The sequence below is a fragment of the Pristiophorus japonicus genome, chromosome 2 (assembly GCF_044704955.1).
Source record: "Pristiophorus japonicus isolate sPriJap1 chromosome 2, sPriJap1.hap1, whole genome shotgun sequence".
Taxonomy (NCBI): Eukaryota; Metazoa; Chordata; class Chondrichthyes; family Pristiophoridae; genus Pristiophorus; species Pristiophorus japonicus.
Genome location: NC_091978.1, coordinates 360,425,884 through 360,440,173, shown reverse-complemented (window position 1 = coordinate 360,440,173; position 14,290 = coordinate 360,425,884). Strand labels below are relative to the sequence as shown.

The following is a 14,290-nucleotide window of genomic DNA, read 5'->3' as shown; positions in this document are numbered from 1 at the left end:
TGGGGAATATTAATGCAGATTTTGGGTCTGTTAGTGGAGGTTCTGGGGTATATAAATGGGGATACTGGGGTATATAAATGGGGATACTGGGGTATATAAATGGGGGTTCTAGGGTATATAAATGGAGGTTTTGGGGTATATAAATGGGGGTTCCGGGGTATATAAATGGACGTTTTGGGGTATATAAATGGGGGTTTGGGGTATATAAATGGGGATACTGGGGTATATAAATGGGGGTTCTGGGGTATATAAATGGGGCTTCCCGGATGACTTTCCTCGGGTTCTCTCTCGCCATACCTTCACCAGAAACTCCGCTCAGTTGCGTTAACGGTATTCCCACCAACCCTTTGCCAAAGGGATGGTGACCGAACACAAGTAGCTCTGAGGAAATTCGGCCCCAATTATAATAACAATGATAAAGTGCCCCATTTTGTTGTTGGATTGCCGTGTTGAAAAGGTTACTGAAAGCGAGGCAGCACACAGCAGCCCTTGAGAGCCATTTAGCTAGCACTGAGCGCCTCTTAATTGCACCGTTTCATGTCATGAAATGCCTCTGTAGTTTGTTTAAACCCTGCCGTGCTCCACAGGGACGACATCAACAAAGAGAATATTCCCTCTGCGTTCAGCACTAATGAAGAGGGCAGATCAGGGCTTCTGGAACCTTCCCAGCCCAGTGATAAAAAGCTAAAAGAGAGCAACGGCAGCTACATCGAGGAAGGCATGAAGCCAAAGCGACAGAAATCCAGTTGTAAACTCTCTGAGCTAAACGAAAACCAGGATTCTCCAATGGTAAGTTCCCTCCCTCCCGGGGCAGAACAGTTCAGAAATTCCGCGGTGGGGCCACTATTGCTGAGATAACTCAAATACTGTTGGTCTTTTTAGACAGCGAGGTTGGTCAATCAGCTAGAAAGCAGAAAGATTTATATAGTGCTTTTCACGGTCCCTGGACCAATGAAGCGTAGACGCTGTTGTAATGTGGGAAACATGGCAGCCAATTTGCACACGGCAAGCTCCCACAAACAGCAATGAGGTAATGACGAGGTAATCTGTTTTTTTTTTATGATGTTGATTGAGGGATTAATATTGACCGGGACACCGGTGAGAACTCTTCACAATAGTGCCATGGGATTTTTGACGTCCACCCGAGAGGACAGACGGTTCCTTGGTTTAACGTCTCATCCAACTGGAGTGTCAGCCTGAATTGCATACTCGCGTCTCTGGAGTGGGGCTCAAACCCACAACCCGATCATCGGTGTCGGACGATTGACCAGCTCCACTGAGATGAGACCCATGGCCCAACATTGGGGAGGCCTCGGGCCTTACCATTCAGGCATAGGGATCTTAACTTGTGCAAATTGGCTGCTGTGCTTCCTACATTACAACAGTACCGACACTTCATTGGCTGGGAAACACTTTGGGATGTCATGAGAGGTACTCTACAAGTGCAAGTTCTTATAGTATTGGAGGTAGGGTGAAGGATGAAGGTCTTTGTGTAATATTGGTGTCCTGGTCCACACAGAAAGACCGTACTGTTGGTTGAGGCAGCCTTAGCTCAGCTAATCTGTAACTAGCATTGTCAAACATTGTGACTAGTGCCAGGAATAATTCACTCAGAAGCATCAGAATGGAAGAGTTATTTGGAACACTTGGATTCTGTGGATTTCTTTCATTCAAAATGTAATCTTGGATACTAAGTGTCAAACCATTTTTTAGGGTGCTTTTGTTGACATTCTCCATTGCATACAACACGACACTGTCCGGGATGAATCTCCGTGCCTGTACTGTATACATTGAGCCAAACTTTGGGAGAATTTAAAGGAACCCCTCCCACCCTTAGCCTTCCCACAACCTTTGTTAAATTCAGTCACCACTGACCCAGGCCAAGCCCATGAAGCAGTGTGGTTTTTGTTTTCATACACACACCCAACAGCCCCTTAAAACACTTGCGTAATTATGTAAATGCGCTCTCCAGATGAGACATAAACTCATTGTTAAAGATCTTGTAACAAGAGGATGTAAAGGTTTTTTTTTGAGTGTCTCTTCATTCCTCCCTCTCCACCTTCGATCAGTTTTCGTTAACTGCACCATGTCCGTTTATAAGTGCCGAGGCTGCGAGGTTTTCCATACGGTATGTGGTACGATGCAAGTTCCAGCATTCCCCAGTATGAGCTGCTAGTCTAAAGTGAGACTGCTCAGAGAGATGCTGAGCTGGGATGGTAGGGGGGCTGGGGAAAACACAGCAAAGTCAGGGACCCCTCCAGACATCTACAAATAGAATCATAGAAATTTACAGCGCAGAAGGAGGCCATTTCGGCCCATCGTGTCCGCGCCGGCCCTTGGTCTGCAGCCCTAAAGGTTACATATAAACCAATGAACAATGACGGAAAGGCAAAGAGCACCCAGCCCAACCAGTCCGCCTCACACCACTGCAACATCCCTTATACTGAAACATTCTACACTCCTCCCCAACCGGAGCCATGTGATCTCCTGGGAGAGGCAAAAACCAGATAAAAACCCAGGCCAATTTAGGGAGAAAAAATCTGGGAAAATTCCTCTCCGACCCATTCAGGCGATCGAAACTAGTCCAGGAGATCACCCTGGCCGTATTCTATTCCCTGCAGTACTTACCATTATATCTGTGCCGTCCAACAAAAGGTCATCCAGTCTAATCCCAATTACCAGCTCTAGGTCCGTAATCCCAAGGTTACTGCACTTTAAGTGCCCATCCAACCATCTCTTAAAAGCGGTGAGGGTCAGGATGACCCTGCCAGCTCCTTCAAGCAATTATACTCTTAAGAAAAAAAGTGCAATGACTCCTTAGTATGCAACGTATACTAATTGGAACAACACAATATTAAAATATTGTTTTTTAAATATAAAGGACATAGCGCTTTGTGATATCAGTAGCATAATCATTGTTCTCCTACCGTTGATTTTTATTTCCTGTCTGTCCTGCAGTTCCGTGATCAGCAGGAGCCCAGGTATCCTGCCCAAGAGCCGTCTTAGTGGGTGTTGGCAGGCTGTCTAGCCAATCGGCCCTCAGCCCGTGTACACGCATGTACACTCGCTGCAGGGGTGCGGTCTCTGGTAATCAGATGTGGGGCAGGGTGGGCCTGGCTGATTTTCCTTTCCCTGACATGGATGGGGATAGGGGAGTACTCTAGTCAGTTGTCGCAATCCTGAGAGGGTAGATGCCGAGAGGATGTTTCCCCTCCTGCGCTAATCGATATTTAGGACCGAGATGAGGAGAAACTTCTTCATCCAGAGAGTGGTGAACCTGTGGAATTCTCTACCACAGAAAGTTGTTGAGGCCAATTCACTAAATATATTCAAAAAGGAGTTAGATGTAGTCCTTACTACTATGGGGATCAAGGGGTATGGCGAGAAAGCAGGAATGGGGTACTGAAGTTGCATGTTCAGCCATGAACTCATTGAATGGCGGTGCAGGTTCGAAGGGCCGAATGGCCTACTCCTGCACTTATTTTCTATGTTTCTAACTAGGGCGGCACAGTTTCAGAATAAGGGGCCGCCCATTTAAAACGGAAATGAGGAGGAATTTCTTCTCTCAGCGGGTCGTGAATCTTTCGAATTCTCTGCCCCACAGAGATGTGGAGGCTGGGTCATTGAATGTATTTAAGGCGGAGATAGGCAGATTTTTGAATGATAAGGGAGGCAAGGGTTAAGGGGCACGGGCGGAGAAGTGGAGTTGAGGCCAAGATCAGATCCGCCATGATCTTATTGAATGGCGGAGCAGGCTCGAGGGGCCAAATGGCCGACTCCTGCTCCTGTTTCTTATGAGACTGGCTCGCGATCGGCTAACCCGACACAGAGCGGGGTTTGGGGTTGGGGTTGGATCTGTGGCCTACCTGGTCTGTATGACACGCCTTCTTAGTGGGCCAACCAGCTAAAGCCTTCAGAGAAGCTGGAGTTGGTATCTGTACCATGAATCGTGTCGTTAATCTAATATCGATCGTTTGCAGTTTCTGATTCCTTGTTGCTGTGAGGAAATAGATCATCTTTGAGTGAACCGAGTGACGAGCACTGCAGTATTCAACATCGAAATGTGCAGCGACATGTGGAGTGCTGTCCATAAGAACATAACAAATAGGAGCAGGAGTAGGCCCTTCGGCCCTCGAGCCTGCTCCGCCATTCAATAAGATCACGGCTGATCTTCTACCTCAACTCCACTTTCACGCCCTATCCGCATATCCCTTGATTCCCTCAGTGCCCAAAAATCTATCGAATATATTCAGAGACTCAGCATCCACAGCCCTCTGGGTTAGAGAATTTCAAAGATTCACCACCTTCTGAGTGAAGAAATTCCTCCTCATCTCAGTCCTAAATGGCCACCCCCTTATCCTGAGACTGTGACCCCCGGTTCTAGACTCCCCAGCCAGGAGGAAACAGCCTCTCAGCATCTACCCTGTCAAACCCTCTGAGAATTTAGTTTTGTTTTTTAAAGTGATTTATTTGTATTTGGCTTTTTTTGTTCTTGCTTTCGCAGCTCATGGAAAGCAGCAGTCTTTCTACATCCTGGCCTCCAGATCCACTGCTGGGAATGTCGGGGCCCGGAGGTGGATTGAACTTCCTGTCTCAGCCGGAAGGTGCCACCGAACGAGAGAGGTAGGTTTCTCCGCACAACCGAGCCGGTCATTTTGTTGTGACAACACTGTTGAGACAAAGGAACATATTATGTCTGTGATGTACTTGGCAATGTGTTGTACTCAAACTGTAGTGACCTTGGTCCTTTATTCGTAACTCCAGAGTGAGGCACAAGCATGGTGGGCAGCCTTTTATACTGGGCCCTGTCACCAGAGCAGGAAACCCTCCCGGTCTCCACCAGTTGCACCCTCTAGTGGTACCAGCGTGTATGTACACAGTGTAAACTTTATTGATAGTACATCAGGTAAACAAGTCTCCATCTTATACAACTATACAGTGACTACACAGAGAGTACATCCATAGTCTGCATATACCACAGAACATAGTAACATTAGGAATAGGCGTGGGCTGATCTGCACCTCAACTCTATTTACCCGCCTTTGCTCCAACTCCCTTGATACCCTTTACCCAACAAGAATCTATCGCTCTTAGTCTTGAAAGCTCTAATTGACCTAGAATCCACAGCCATTTGGGAGGAGCGATTTCCACTACCCTTTAAGAACATAACAAATAGGAGCAGGAGAAGGCCATACGGCCCCTCGAGCCTGCTCTGCCATTTAATACCATCATGTCTGATCCGATCATGGTCTCAGGTCCACTTCCCCGCCCGCTCTCCATAACCCTTTATCGGTTTTGTTCGAGAAATGCTTCCTGATTTCACTCCTGATTGGCCCGGGTCTAATTTTAAAATTGTGCGACCTTGTTCTTGATTCCCCCACCAGAGGAAATAGTTCCGCCGTATTCAACCTGTCGAATCCTTTTAACACCTCGATCAGATCAGTCCTCAATCTCCTGTACTCAAGCGAATACAAAGCCAAGTGTATGCAGCCTGTCCTTAGACTTTAAAGACTTCTGCTGCTAGCCATGGCTCGGTGGGTGGCACTCTCGCCTCTGAGTCAGAAGGTCGTTGGTTCGAGTCCCACACAATCTCAGCTGACATTCCAGTGCAGTACCGAGGGAGCGCTGCACCATCGGAGGTGCCGTCTCTCGGATGAACCAAGGGCCTGTCGGTCATTTCAGGTGGACGTAAAATATCCCACGGGCCACTATTGGAAGAAGAGCACCGGAGTTCAACCCTGGTGTATTTGGCCAATATTTATCCCTCAACCAACATCAAAGACAGATTATGTGGTCATTTATCCAATGTGAGGAACCTGGTGCAACATTGGTGGCCGGGTTTCCTACATTGCGACAGTGACTACATTTCAAACAAAGTTCATTGGCCGTGAAGTGTTTTGGGCATCCCGAGGTCGTGAAGGGCGCTATATAAATGCAGATATTTTCTTCCTTTTCGGCAGTGTTCCTTTTAAGCCGTGCAGCGCTCCAGGGAACCTGCGCAGTCAGCTTTTCAATACAAAAAAATGCTCGTGCACTTTTTTGAATGGGCCAGCGTCAAAAGAAAATAAGAAGGAACATTGCTTGTCAGTAGCTTGTGTTAAGGTGAAAAGTAACTTTTTTTTTTATTCGTTCCTGGGATGTGGGCATTGCTAGCAAGGCCGGCATTTATTGCCCATCCCTAATTGCCCTCGAGAAGGTGGTGGTGAGCCACCTTCTTGAACCGTTGCAGTCTGTGAGGTGAAGGTTTTCCCAGAGTGCTGTTAGGGAGGGCGTTCTAGGATTTGGACCCAGCATGCCTTGCCAGTTTGATCTTACATGTGATTTGCTTTGTGTTTCAGAAAGGAAAGTGCAAATACATTCTGCGGTGGAGACTCTTACGATCATATTAAACTGACACTGGTGAGTAATGAGAGTGTCATCTCTATAAATAGCATTACGACAGTATTATCTAGAAACGGAATATGTAACGACTTAGGCAATAATTCAAGCTACCACTAACCATGTTACTACTGTAAGTGGTAGTTTCTGCCCTCTTGAACATTCCTGATTATAGTCGCTCAACCATAGGTGTCCGTGCCTTCTGTTGCCTCGGCCCCAAGCTCTGGAACTCCCTGCCGAAACCTCTCTACCTCTCTTTCCTCCTTTAAGACGCTCCATAAAACCTACCTCTTTTTTGGTCATCTGCCATAATTTCTTCTTATCTGGCTCGGTGTCAAATTTATTTTTTTGTCTTCTAACTCTCCTGTGAAGCGCCTTGGGACGTTTTACTACATTAAAGGCGCTATAGAACATAAGAACATAAGAATTAGGAACAGGAGTAGGCCATCTAGCCCCTCGATCCCGCTCCGCCATTCAACAAGATCATGGCTGATCTGGCCGTGGACTCAGCTCCACTTACCTGCCCGCTCCCCATAACCCTTAATTCCCTTATTGGTTAAAAATCTATCTATCTGTGATTTGAATACATTCAATGAGCTAGCCTCAACTGCTTCCTTGGGCAGAGAATTCCACAGATTCACAACCCTCTGGGAGGAGAAATTCCTTCTCAACTCGGTTTTAAATAGGCTCCCCCGTATTTTGAGGCTGTGCCCCCTAGTTCTAGTCTTCCCGACCAGTGGAAACAACTTCTCTGCCTCTATCTTGTCTATCCCTTTCATTATTTTAAATGTTTCTATAAGATCACCCCTCATCCTTCTGAACTCCAATGAGTAAAGACCCAGTCTACTCAATATAAGGTAACCCCCTCATCTCCGGAATCAGCCTAGTGAATCGTCTCTGTACCCCCACCAAAGCTAGTATATCCTTCCTTAAGTAAGGTGACCAAAACTGCACGCAGTACTCCAGGTGCAGCCTCACCAATACCCTGTACAGTTGCAGCAGGATCTCCCTGCTTTTGTACTCCATCCCTCTCGCAATGAAGGCCAACATTCCATTCGCCTTCCTGATTACCTGCTGCACCTGCAAACTAACTTTTTGGGATTCATGCACAAGGACCCCCCAGGTCCCTCTGCACCGCAGCATGTTGTAATTTCTCCCCATTCAAATAATATTCCCTTTTACTGTTTTTTTTTTCCAAGGTGGATGACCTCACATTTTCCGACATTGTATTCCATCTACCAAACTTTAGCCCATTCGCTTAACCTATCTAAATCTCTTTGCAGCCTTTCTGTGTCCTCTACACAACCCGCTTTCCCACTAATCTTTGTGTCATCTGCAAATTTTGTTACACTACACTCTGTCCCCTCTTCCAGGTCATCTATGTATATTGTATGTTGTGGTCCTAGCACCGATCCCTGTGGCACACCACTAACCACCAATTTCCAACCCGAAAAGGACCCATTTATCTCGACTCTCTGCTTTGTTATTCAGCCAATTCTCGATCCATGCTAATACATTTCCTCTGACTATGCGTACCTTTATCTTCTGCAGTAACCTTTTGTGTGGCACCTTATCGAATGCCTTTGGGAAATCTAAATACACCACATCCATCGGTACACCTCTATCCACCATGCTCGTTATATCCTCAAAGAATTCCAGTAAATTAGTTAAGCATGATTTCCCCTTCATGAATCCATGTTGCGTCTGCTTGATTGCACTATTCCTATCTAGATGCCCCACTATTTCTTCCTTAATGATAGCTTCAAGCATTTTCCCCACTACAGATGTTAAACTAACCGGCCTATAGTTACCTGCCTTTTGTCTGCCCCATTTTTTAAACAGAAGCGTTACATTAGCTGCTTTCCAATCTGCTGGTACCTCCCCAGAGTCCAGAGAATTTTGATAGATTATAACGAATGCATCTGCTATAACTTCCGCCATCTCTTTTAATACCCTGGGATGCATTTCATCAGGACCAGGGGACTTGTCTACCTTGAGTCCTATTAGCCTGTCCAGCACTACCCCCCTAGTGATAGTGATTATCTCAAGGTCCTCCCTTCCCACATTCCCGTGACCAGCAATTTTTGGCATGGTTTTTGTGTCTTCCACTGTGAAGACCGAAGCAAAATAATTGTTTAAGGTCTCAGCCATTTCCACATTTCCCATTATTAAATCCCCCTTCTCATCTTCTAAGGGACTCAAGTACAAGTTGTTGTTGTAGTTTCTGTATTTTGGAATCCAGACTGAAAGAAACATAAGCGATCCTGGGTTTTATAAATAGGGGTATAGAGTACAATCGCAAGGGTCACAATACTGCAGCTGAGGTCCGACCAGTCATTTAGAAAGGTTCAGCACAACCTGTGCTGAACCTTTCTAAATGACTGGTTCGACCTCAGCTGCAGTATTGTGACCCAGTCCAAGGGCATTGATGAATTGGCTCAATGGGGAGTACGCTCACCTCTGACTCAGAAGGTTATGGGTTCAAGTCCCGCTTCAGAGACTGTACTACCGGCTGGCCCTCCCAGTGCCGGACTGAGAGACTGCTGCACTGTCTTTCAGGTGAGATGTTAAACCAATAGCCCCATCTGTCCTCTCAGGTCAATGTAAAAGATCCTATGGCATTGTTTGAAGAAGAGCAGGGGAGTTCTCCTGGTGTCTCATTCAACCAACTGGATGATCTGATACTTCAGCCCCCATTTTTTCGGATGGCCGCTGTTGTTGATGGTTCTGCTATTTCCATTTACAATATCTAGACCCACCTTTTTAGTTTCTTTACTTGTACCGTTATCACCCCCTTTTGCCTTGCACCATCATCCCTTTTGTCTCTCTAACCTCTCCTGCCTCCCACCCTATCACAGACCTTCCCTTTTGTTCTTTCCTCCCATCTCCCCTTTCCCTGCCTCTGTACTTGCTTAAAAACCTGTTACATCTCTAACTTCCGACAAATGATCGTCGACCTGAAATGTTAACTCTTGTTTCTCTCTCCACAAATGCTGAGTATTTCCAGCATTTTCAGTTTTTACTTTAGATGATCTAATAATTTATTTCATTGCTGTTTTTGGGAGCTTGTTGTGCGCAAATTGGCTGCTGCGTTTCCTACATTACAACAGTGTCTTCACTCCAAAAGTACTTCATTGGCTGTCATCATCATCATCGGCAGTCCCTCGGAATTGAGGAAGACTTGCTTCCACTCTAAAAATGAGTCCTTAGGTGGCTGAACAGTTAGCTGTAAAGTTAAGGTCATGAAAGGCGCTATATAAATTATTTCTTTACTCCTTCGTCCCTTCTTCCTTTCTCTCTTTCCTCCTTCTTCCTTTCTCTCTTTCTTTCCTTCTTTCTTTCCCAAGCGGCCATTTTTCACGTGTCACGAGCCGGCAGGCTGTTTATCAGCGGGAGCATCTTTCTAGGCTTGCCATAACCTCATTACTTGATCCCTGATGGGTTGGAGATTGGCAGCTCACCGCACTGATTTATGGCGAATGCCCGGAGCTGCGCTCCCGAGTGGAAGTCCCTGGCACGGAATAAATGGAACCTCTTCAAAAACAACGCAGTTAACTTCACAGAGCCATTACTTGAAGAGCATTTTCTTGAAGGTTGAAAGCAATCTTAAAGGGGAAACAGATCAAGAATCCCGCTTTAAGCATACAACCTCACTTTTTTTTGTTGGCAAAGGAACTGATGAGAAACTTGCTAAATGGGCTTCAGCGAGCAGGATAAATTCAGTTGGCTAACCACAAATTTAGCAACGGCATTTCATGCGGCTGCCCCACCCCTCTCCGTATGTTTGCACTGTAACTTGCTGTAACTTTGGTCTGAACAATTGAGGCACATTGGATCCCAGAGTTATGTGTTTGTTACCACGTTCAATTAAAAATAGTTCGCGAACCTTACAATGAGCAACTTACGCCAGCACTGGACAGGATATTTCAGTAAATGGACCATACGGGGGCAAAATTGACCCTTTTTGCGACGTCCATTAGCACAAGAAATAGGAGCAGGAGTAGGTCATTTAATAAAGCACAATAAGGCAGATGAGCTGAGAGTGCAGGTAGACACTTGGGAGTATTATATTACAGCCATTACATAGACATGGCTAAAAGAGGGGCAGGTATGGCAGCTTCACATTCCTGGTTACAGGATTTTCAGACGGGAAAGGGAGGGGGAGGTCACAGTATTGATTGAAGAAACCATTTTCACCCTGTGGGGGGGGGGGGGGAGGGGAGGGAAGGGGGGGGCTGCGCTCGCGGGAAATTGCACATAACCTTGCAGAAATACTATCATGACCCCTCGGCATCGCGCGCTGACCCCTTTTCGCCCCACGGGATACGAGGGATTGCCTAATACTATTACTGCTGTCTGAATACTGGGCTGTACTCAGAAATAAAACTTATTACATTGATCACAAACCCCCCCCCCCCCCCCCAGAAAAGCTGCAGTGTAACTGGCATTAAAGGAATACTGTTACAGATCGCTGAGAAGTCTGGGTGGTATCTGATGGATAATCTAAATTGGCTGCTGGTGATAACTGGCTTGCACAATCAAAATGTTGATGTATCTACTTCATCAGTTTAAACTCAACTGAAATTTAAACACTCGTAGCAAAGTGAAGCAACTTTTAAAGCCAAAGGGGGCGGGGTCGCCGCAATTGGGAGCGGTAACCCCGCTGGGGATGGTGTGGAAGTCCCGGCCCGGCCGCTGAATTGGGCTTACCGCCGGTGTCCGCTCGCGGGGAGGCGGCCAGCGCCACTACGCCGCCATCTTTGCCGTTTTGCCGACTCTCGGGGTTGGCTCCGGCGCTTGCTCGCAACGCTGCCCTGGTGATCCAGTGGAGGCCGCCAGGGGCCGTGCAGGGTGCACAGTGGGCCAACCCTTCAAGCGGAGGGGGAGGGGGGAGCTGAAGTGCGTCGGCACTACGCCGAGCGCGTGTGTAGCTCTCCTGATCGCGTCCCGTTGCCGCCGCTGGTTCCGCCCCATCAGGAAACGGAGCGTGCCGAGATTACGCTTCACTTCCTTTGAGGGGCGGTAAGCCCAATTCAGCGGCCGGGCCGGGACTTCCGCACCAACCCCAGCGGGGTTACCGCTCCCAATTGCGCCCCTCTTGGCTTTAAAAGTTGCTTCATTTTGCTACGAGTGTTTAAATTTCAGTTGAGTTTAAACCGATGAAGTAGATACATCAACATTTTGATTGTGCAAGCCAGTTATCACCAGCAGCCAATTTAGATTATCCATCAGATACCACCCAGACTTCTCAGCGATCTGTAACAGTATTCCTTTAATGCCAGTTACTCTGCAGCTTTTCTGAGGGGGGGTTTTGTGATCAATGTAATAAGTTTTATTTCTGAGTACAGCCCAGTATTCAGACAGCAGTAATAGTATTAGGCAATCCCTCGTATCGAGAATGACCTGCTTCCACACCAAAAAGGGATGAGTTCACAGGTGTTTCAATGAGGGACCTGACAATCTAGATCCTGAACTACATACTAAAGGGTGGAAGATGCCTGTTCATGGATTCTTTTAACGTGGGGTGGCCGTTCACACCAGCCGCCACACGAGCTTGACAGAGCTAGGACTTGATCCAGTGGCAAGGGCTAACCAAGACGACTGGAGACCAAGCTCTGCTGCACGGACCTAGTGCGCACACATGCTCCTACTATCCATAGATCGCAGTGTGGGCTGGCCCGTGCTGCCCCTGGGCCCCCGCCTCTCCTGGGCCCCGATCACGTCGCTCCTGGGCTCCAATCTCTCACTGCTCTGATCAAAAATGGAGCAGTCAGAAACAGGGACATCAATTAGTCTCTTATCTTGGAGACATCAAATATCAACACTGTTATTTGAAATATCACAATATTAAACTCCAGCCTATTTGAAGGGTTACTAACATCAGCAGAAACAAACGCCAACTAACAGAATGAACACGATTCAGTAGGATGTGAATAACAGCAGCAATAACAGCAGAATCCAAACCCCCGAAGTCACTTGTGAACTCGCTGGTGTCTCAGCAGTTTCGGTGACTGAGTGAATCCCTTCCCACACACTGAGCAGGAGAACGTCCTCTTCCCAGAGTGGACTCGCTGGTGTACCAGCAGGTTGCATGAGGTACTGAATCCCTTCCCACACACGGAGCACGTGAACGGTCTCTCCGCAGTGTGAACTCGCTGGTGTCTCAGCAAGTGGGATTACTCCACAGCAGCAATACAGGATCAGGGGTTACGTGACCTAAACAATCAAACAGCCTGCTTCCCATGAACGATGGTTTCATTCAGTGAGAACTTGGAGAGCTCGGGCTGGTGGGAATCCATCACTGGATCTTTCAGTGTTTCGGTCTGCCGCAGCGGGGACCCAGGAAGGCAGAATAGCCGTGCGACATGCACTTCATCTGTGTTGCAGTCGCCCTTGCGACACATTCATCCTCTTGCTGCCCCACACGAGCGGCAGTGACCTAAAATCCAGACTTTTTGAATGCATCATTAGGCACTTGCAGAGATTCCATGCGGTGGTTTCCTCTTCACACTTCCTGCGTTTTCCAAACCATTGGCCAGCCTCACTCCTCCGAACACGTGTCCTCGAACACCCTGATCCCTCAGCCGCCAATCCCCCGGTCTCGCGCCGCTCACTTTCCGCCATTTTGTTTTTCCTTCACCAACCGTCAACATCCGGGACATGCGCGAAGAAGCTGCGCAAGTCCTGGATGTTGACGGTTAGTGAAGGAAAAACAAAATGGCGGGCAGTTTTTCTGTTGACACAATACAGTAGTGTAGTACACATCGCCCCTTAGCTGCACTGCCTCGTTGGGGGGGGGGGACGGGCCTGCCTCCCCCACTGCGCGGTCCGTTCAAATTGTGACGCATGCAGAGTGAAAGGCGGTGAGCGGCCTGCCTGGGACCTTGCAGGCACCTGCGCAGCTTAGCGGGAACATTGTGGTGTCGTGGTTGCATTGCTGGACGAGTAATGTCGCGAAGGCAAGTTCAAATCCTACTGCAGCAGTCTGAGAATTTGAAATTCGTTCTTTAAAAATAAAAAGCTGGTAACAAAAAACAACTGATTCACTAATGTCCTTGAGGGAAGGAAGTCCTTACCCAGACTGGCCTATGTGTGACTCCTGTCCCACACCAGCGTGGGTGACACAACACCCTCAAAGCCTCCCTGATAAAATGCAACATCCCCACCGACACCTGGGAGTCCCTGGCCAAAGACCGCCCTAAGTGGAGGAAGAGCATAGGGGAGGGCGCGGAGCACCTTGTGTCTCGTCGCCGAGAGCGTGCAGAAATCAAGCGCAGGCAGCGGAAGGAGCGTGCGGCAAACCAGACTCCCCACCTACTCTTTTTTCCTTCAACCACTGTCTGTCCCACCTGTGACCGAGACTGTGATTTCCATATTGGACTGTTCAGTCTGTAAGACAAAACCTTGTCAGTGGGTGGGGCCTAGTCAGTCGGTGGGGGTGCGGCCTAGTCAGTGGGTGTGGCCTAGTCAGTGGGTGTGGCCTAGTCAGTGGGTGGGGTCTAGTCGGTGGGTGTGACCTAGTCAGTGGGTGGGGTCTAGTCGGTGGCATTGAAGCACTGACCACACTTGATCAGCTCCGCTGGGCAGGCCACATTGTTCACATGCCAGACACGAGACTCCCAAAGCAAGCGCTCTACTCGGAACTCCTTCACGGCAAAGGAGCCAAAGGAAACGTTACTGTCCCACCCACCCTTTCCCTCATCGACTATCTGTCCCACCTGTGACCGGGACTGTGGCTCTCGTATTGGACTGTTCAGCCACCTAAGAACTCATTTTAAGAGTGGAAGCAAGTCTTCCTCGCTTTCGAGGGACTGCCTATGATGATGATTTCAAGAAGAAGGCCCACCACCACTTTTCTGGGCGACTAGGGAGGGGCAATAAATGTCGGCCTTGCCAGCGCCGCCCACATCCC

General features: G+C 48.0%; 1 protein-coding gene across 4 annotated transcripts in view; it reads left to right on the top strand.

Moving 5' to 3' along the window:
• The window catches only part of LOC139250280 (protein FAM13A-like), a 111,595-nt gene that overhangs the window by 39,965 nt on the left and 57,340 nt on the right, over positions 1-14,290 (top strand). For all 4 annotated transcript variants that reach the window (XM_070872790.1, XM_070872781.1, XM_070872794.1 and 1 more), the window contains 3 exons: positions 588-789; positions 4,505-4,623; positions 6,339-6,399. In XM_070872790.1, coding sequence (XP_070728891.1) covers positions 588-789; positions 4,505-4,623; positions 6,339-6,399 — 382 coding nt within the window. The remainder of the gene's footprint in view (positions 1-587; positions 790-4,504; positions 4,624-6,338; positions 6,400-14,290) is intronic.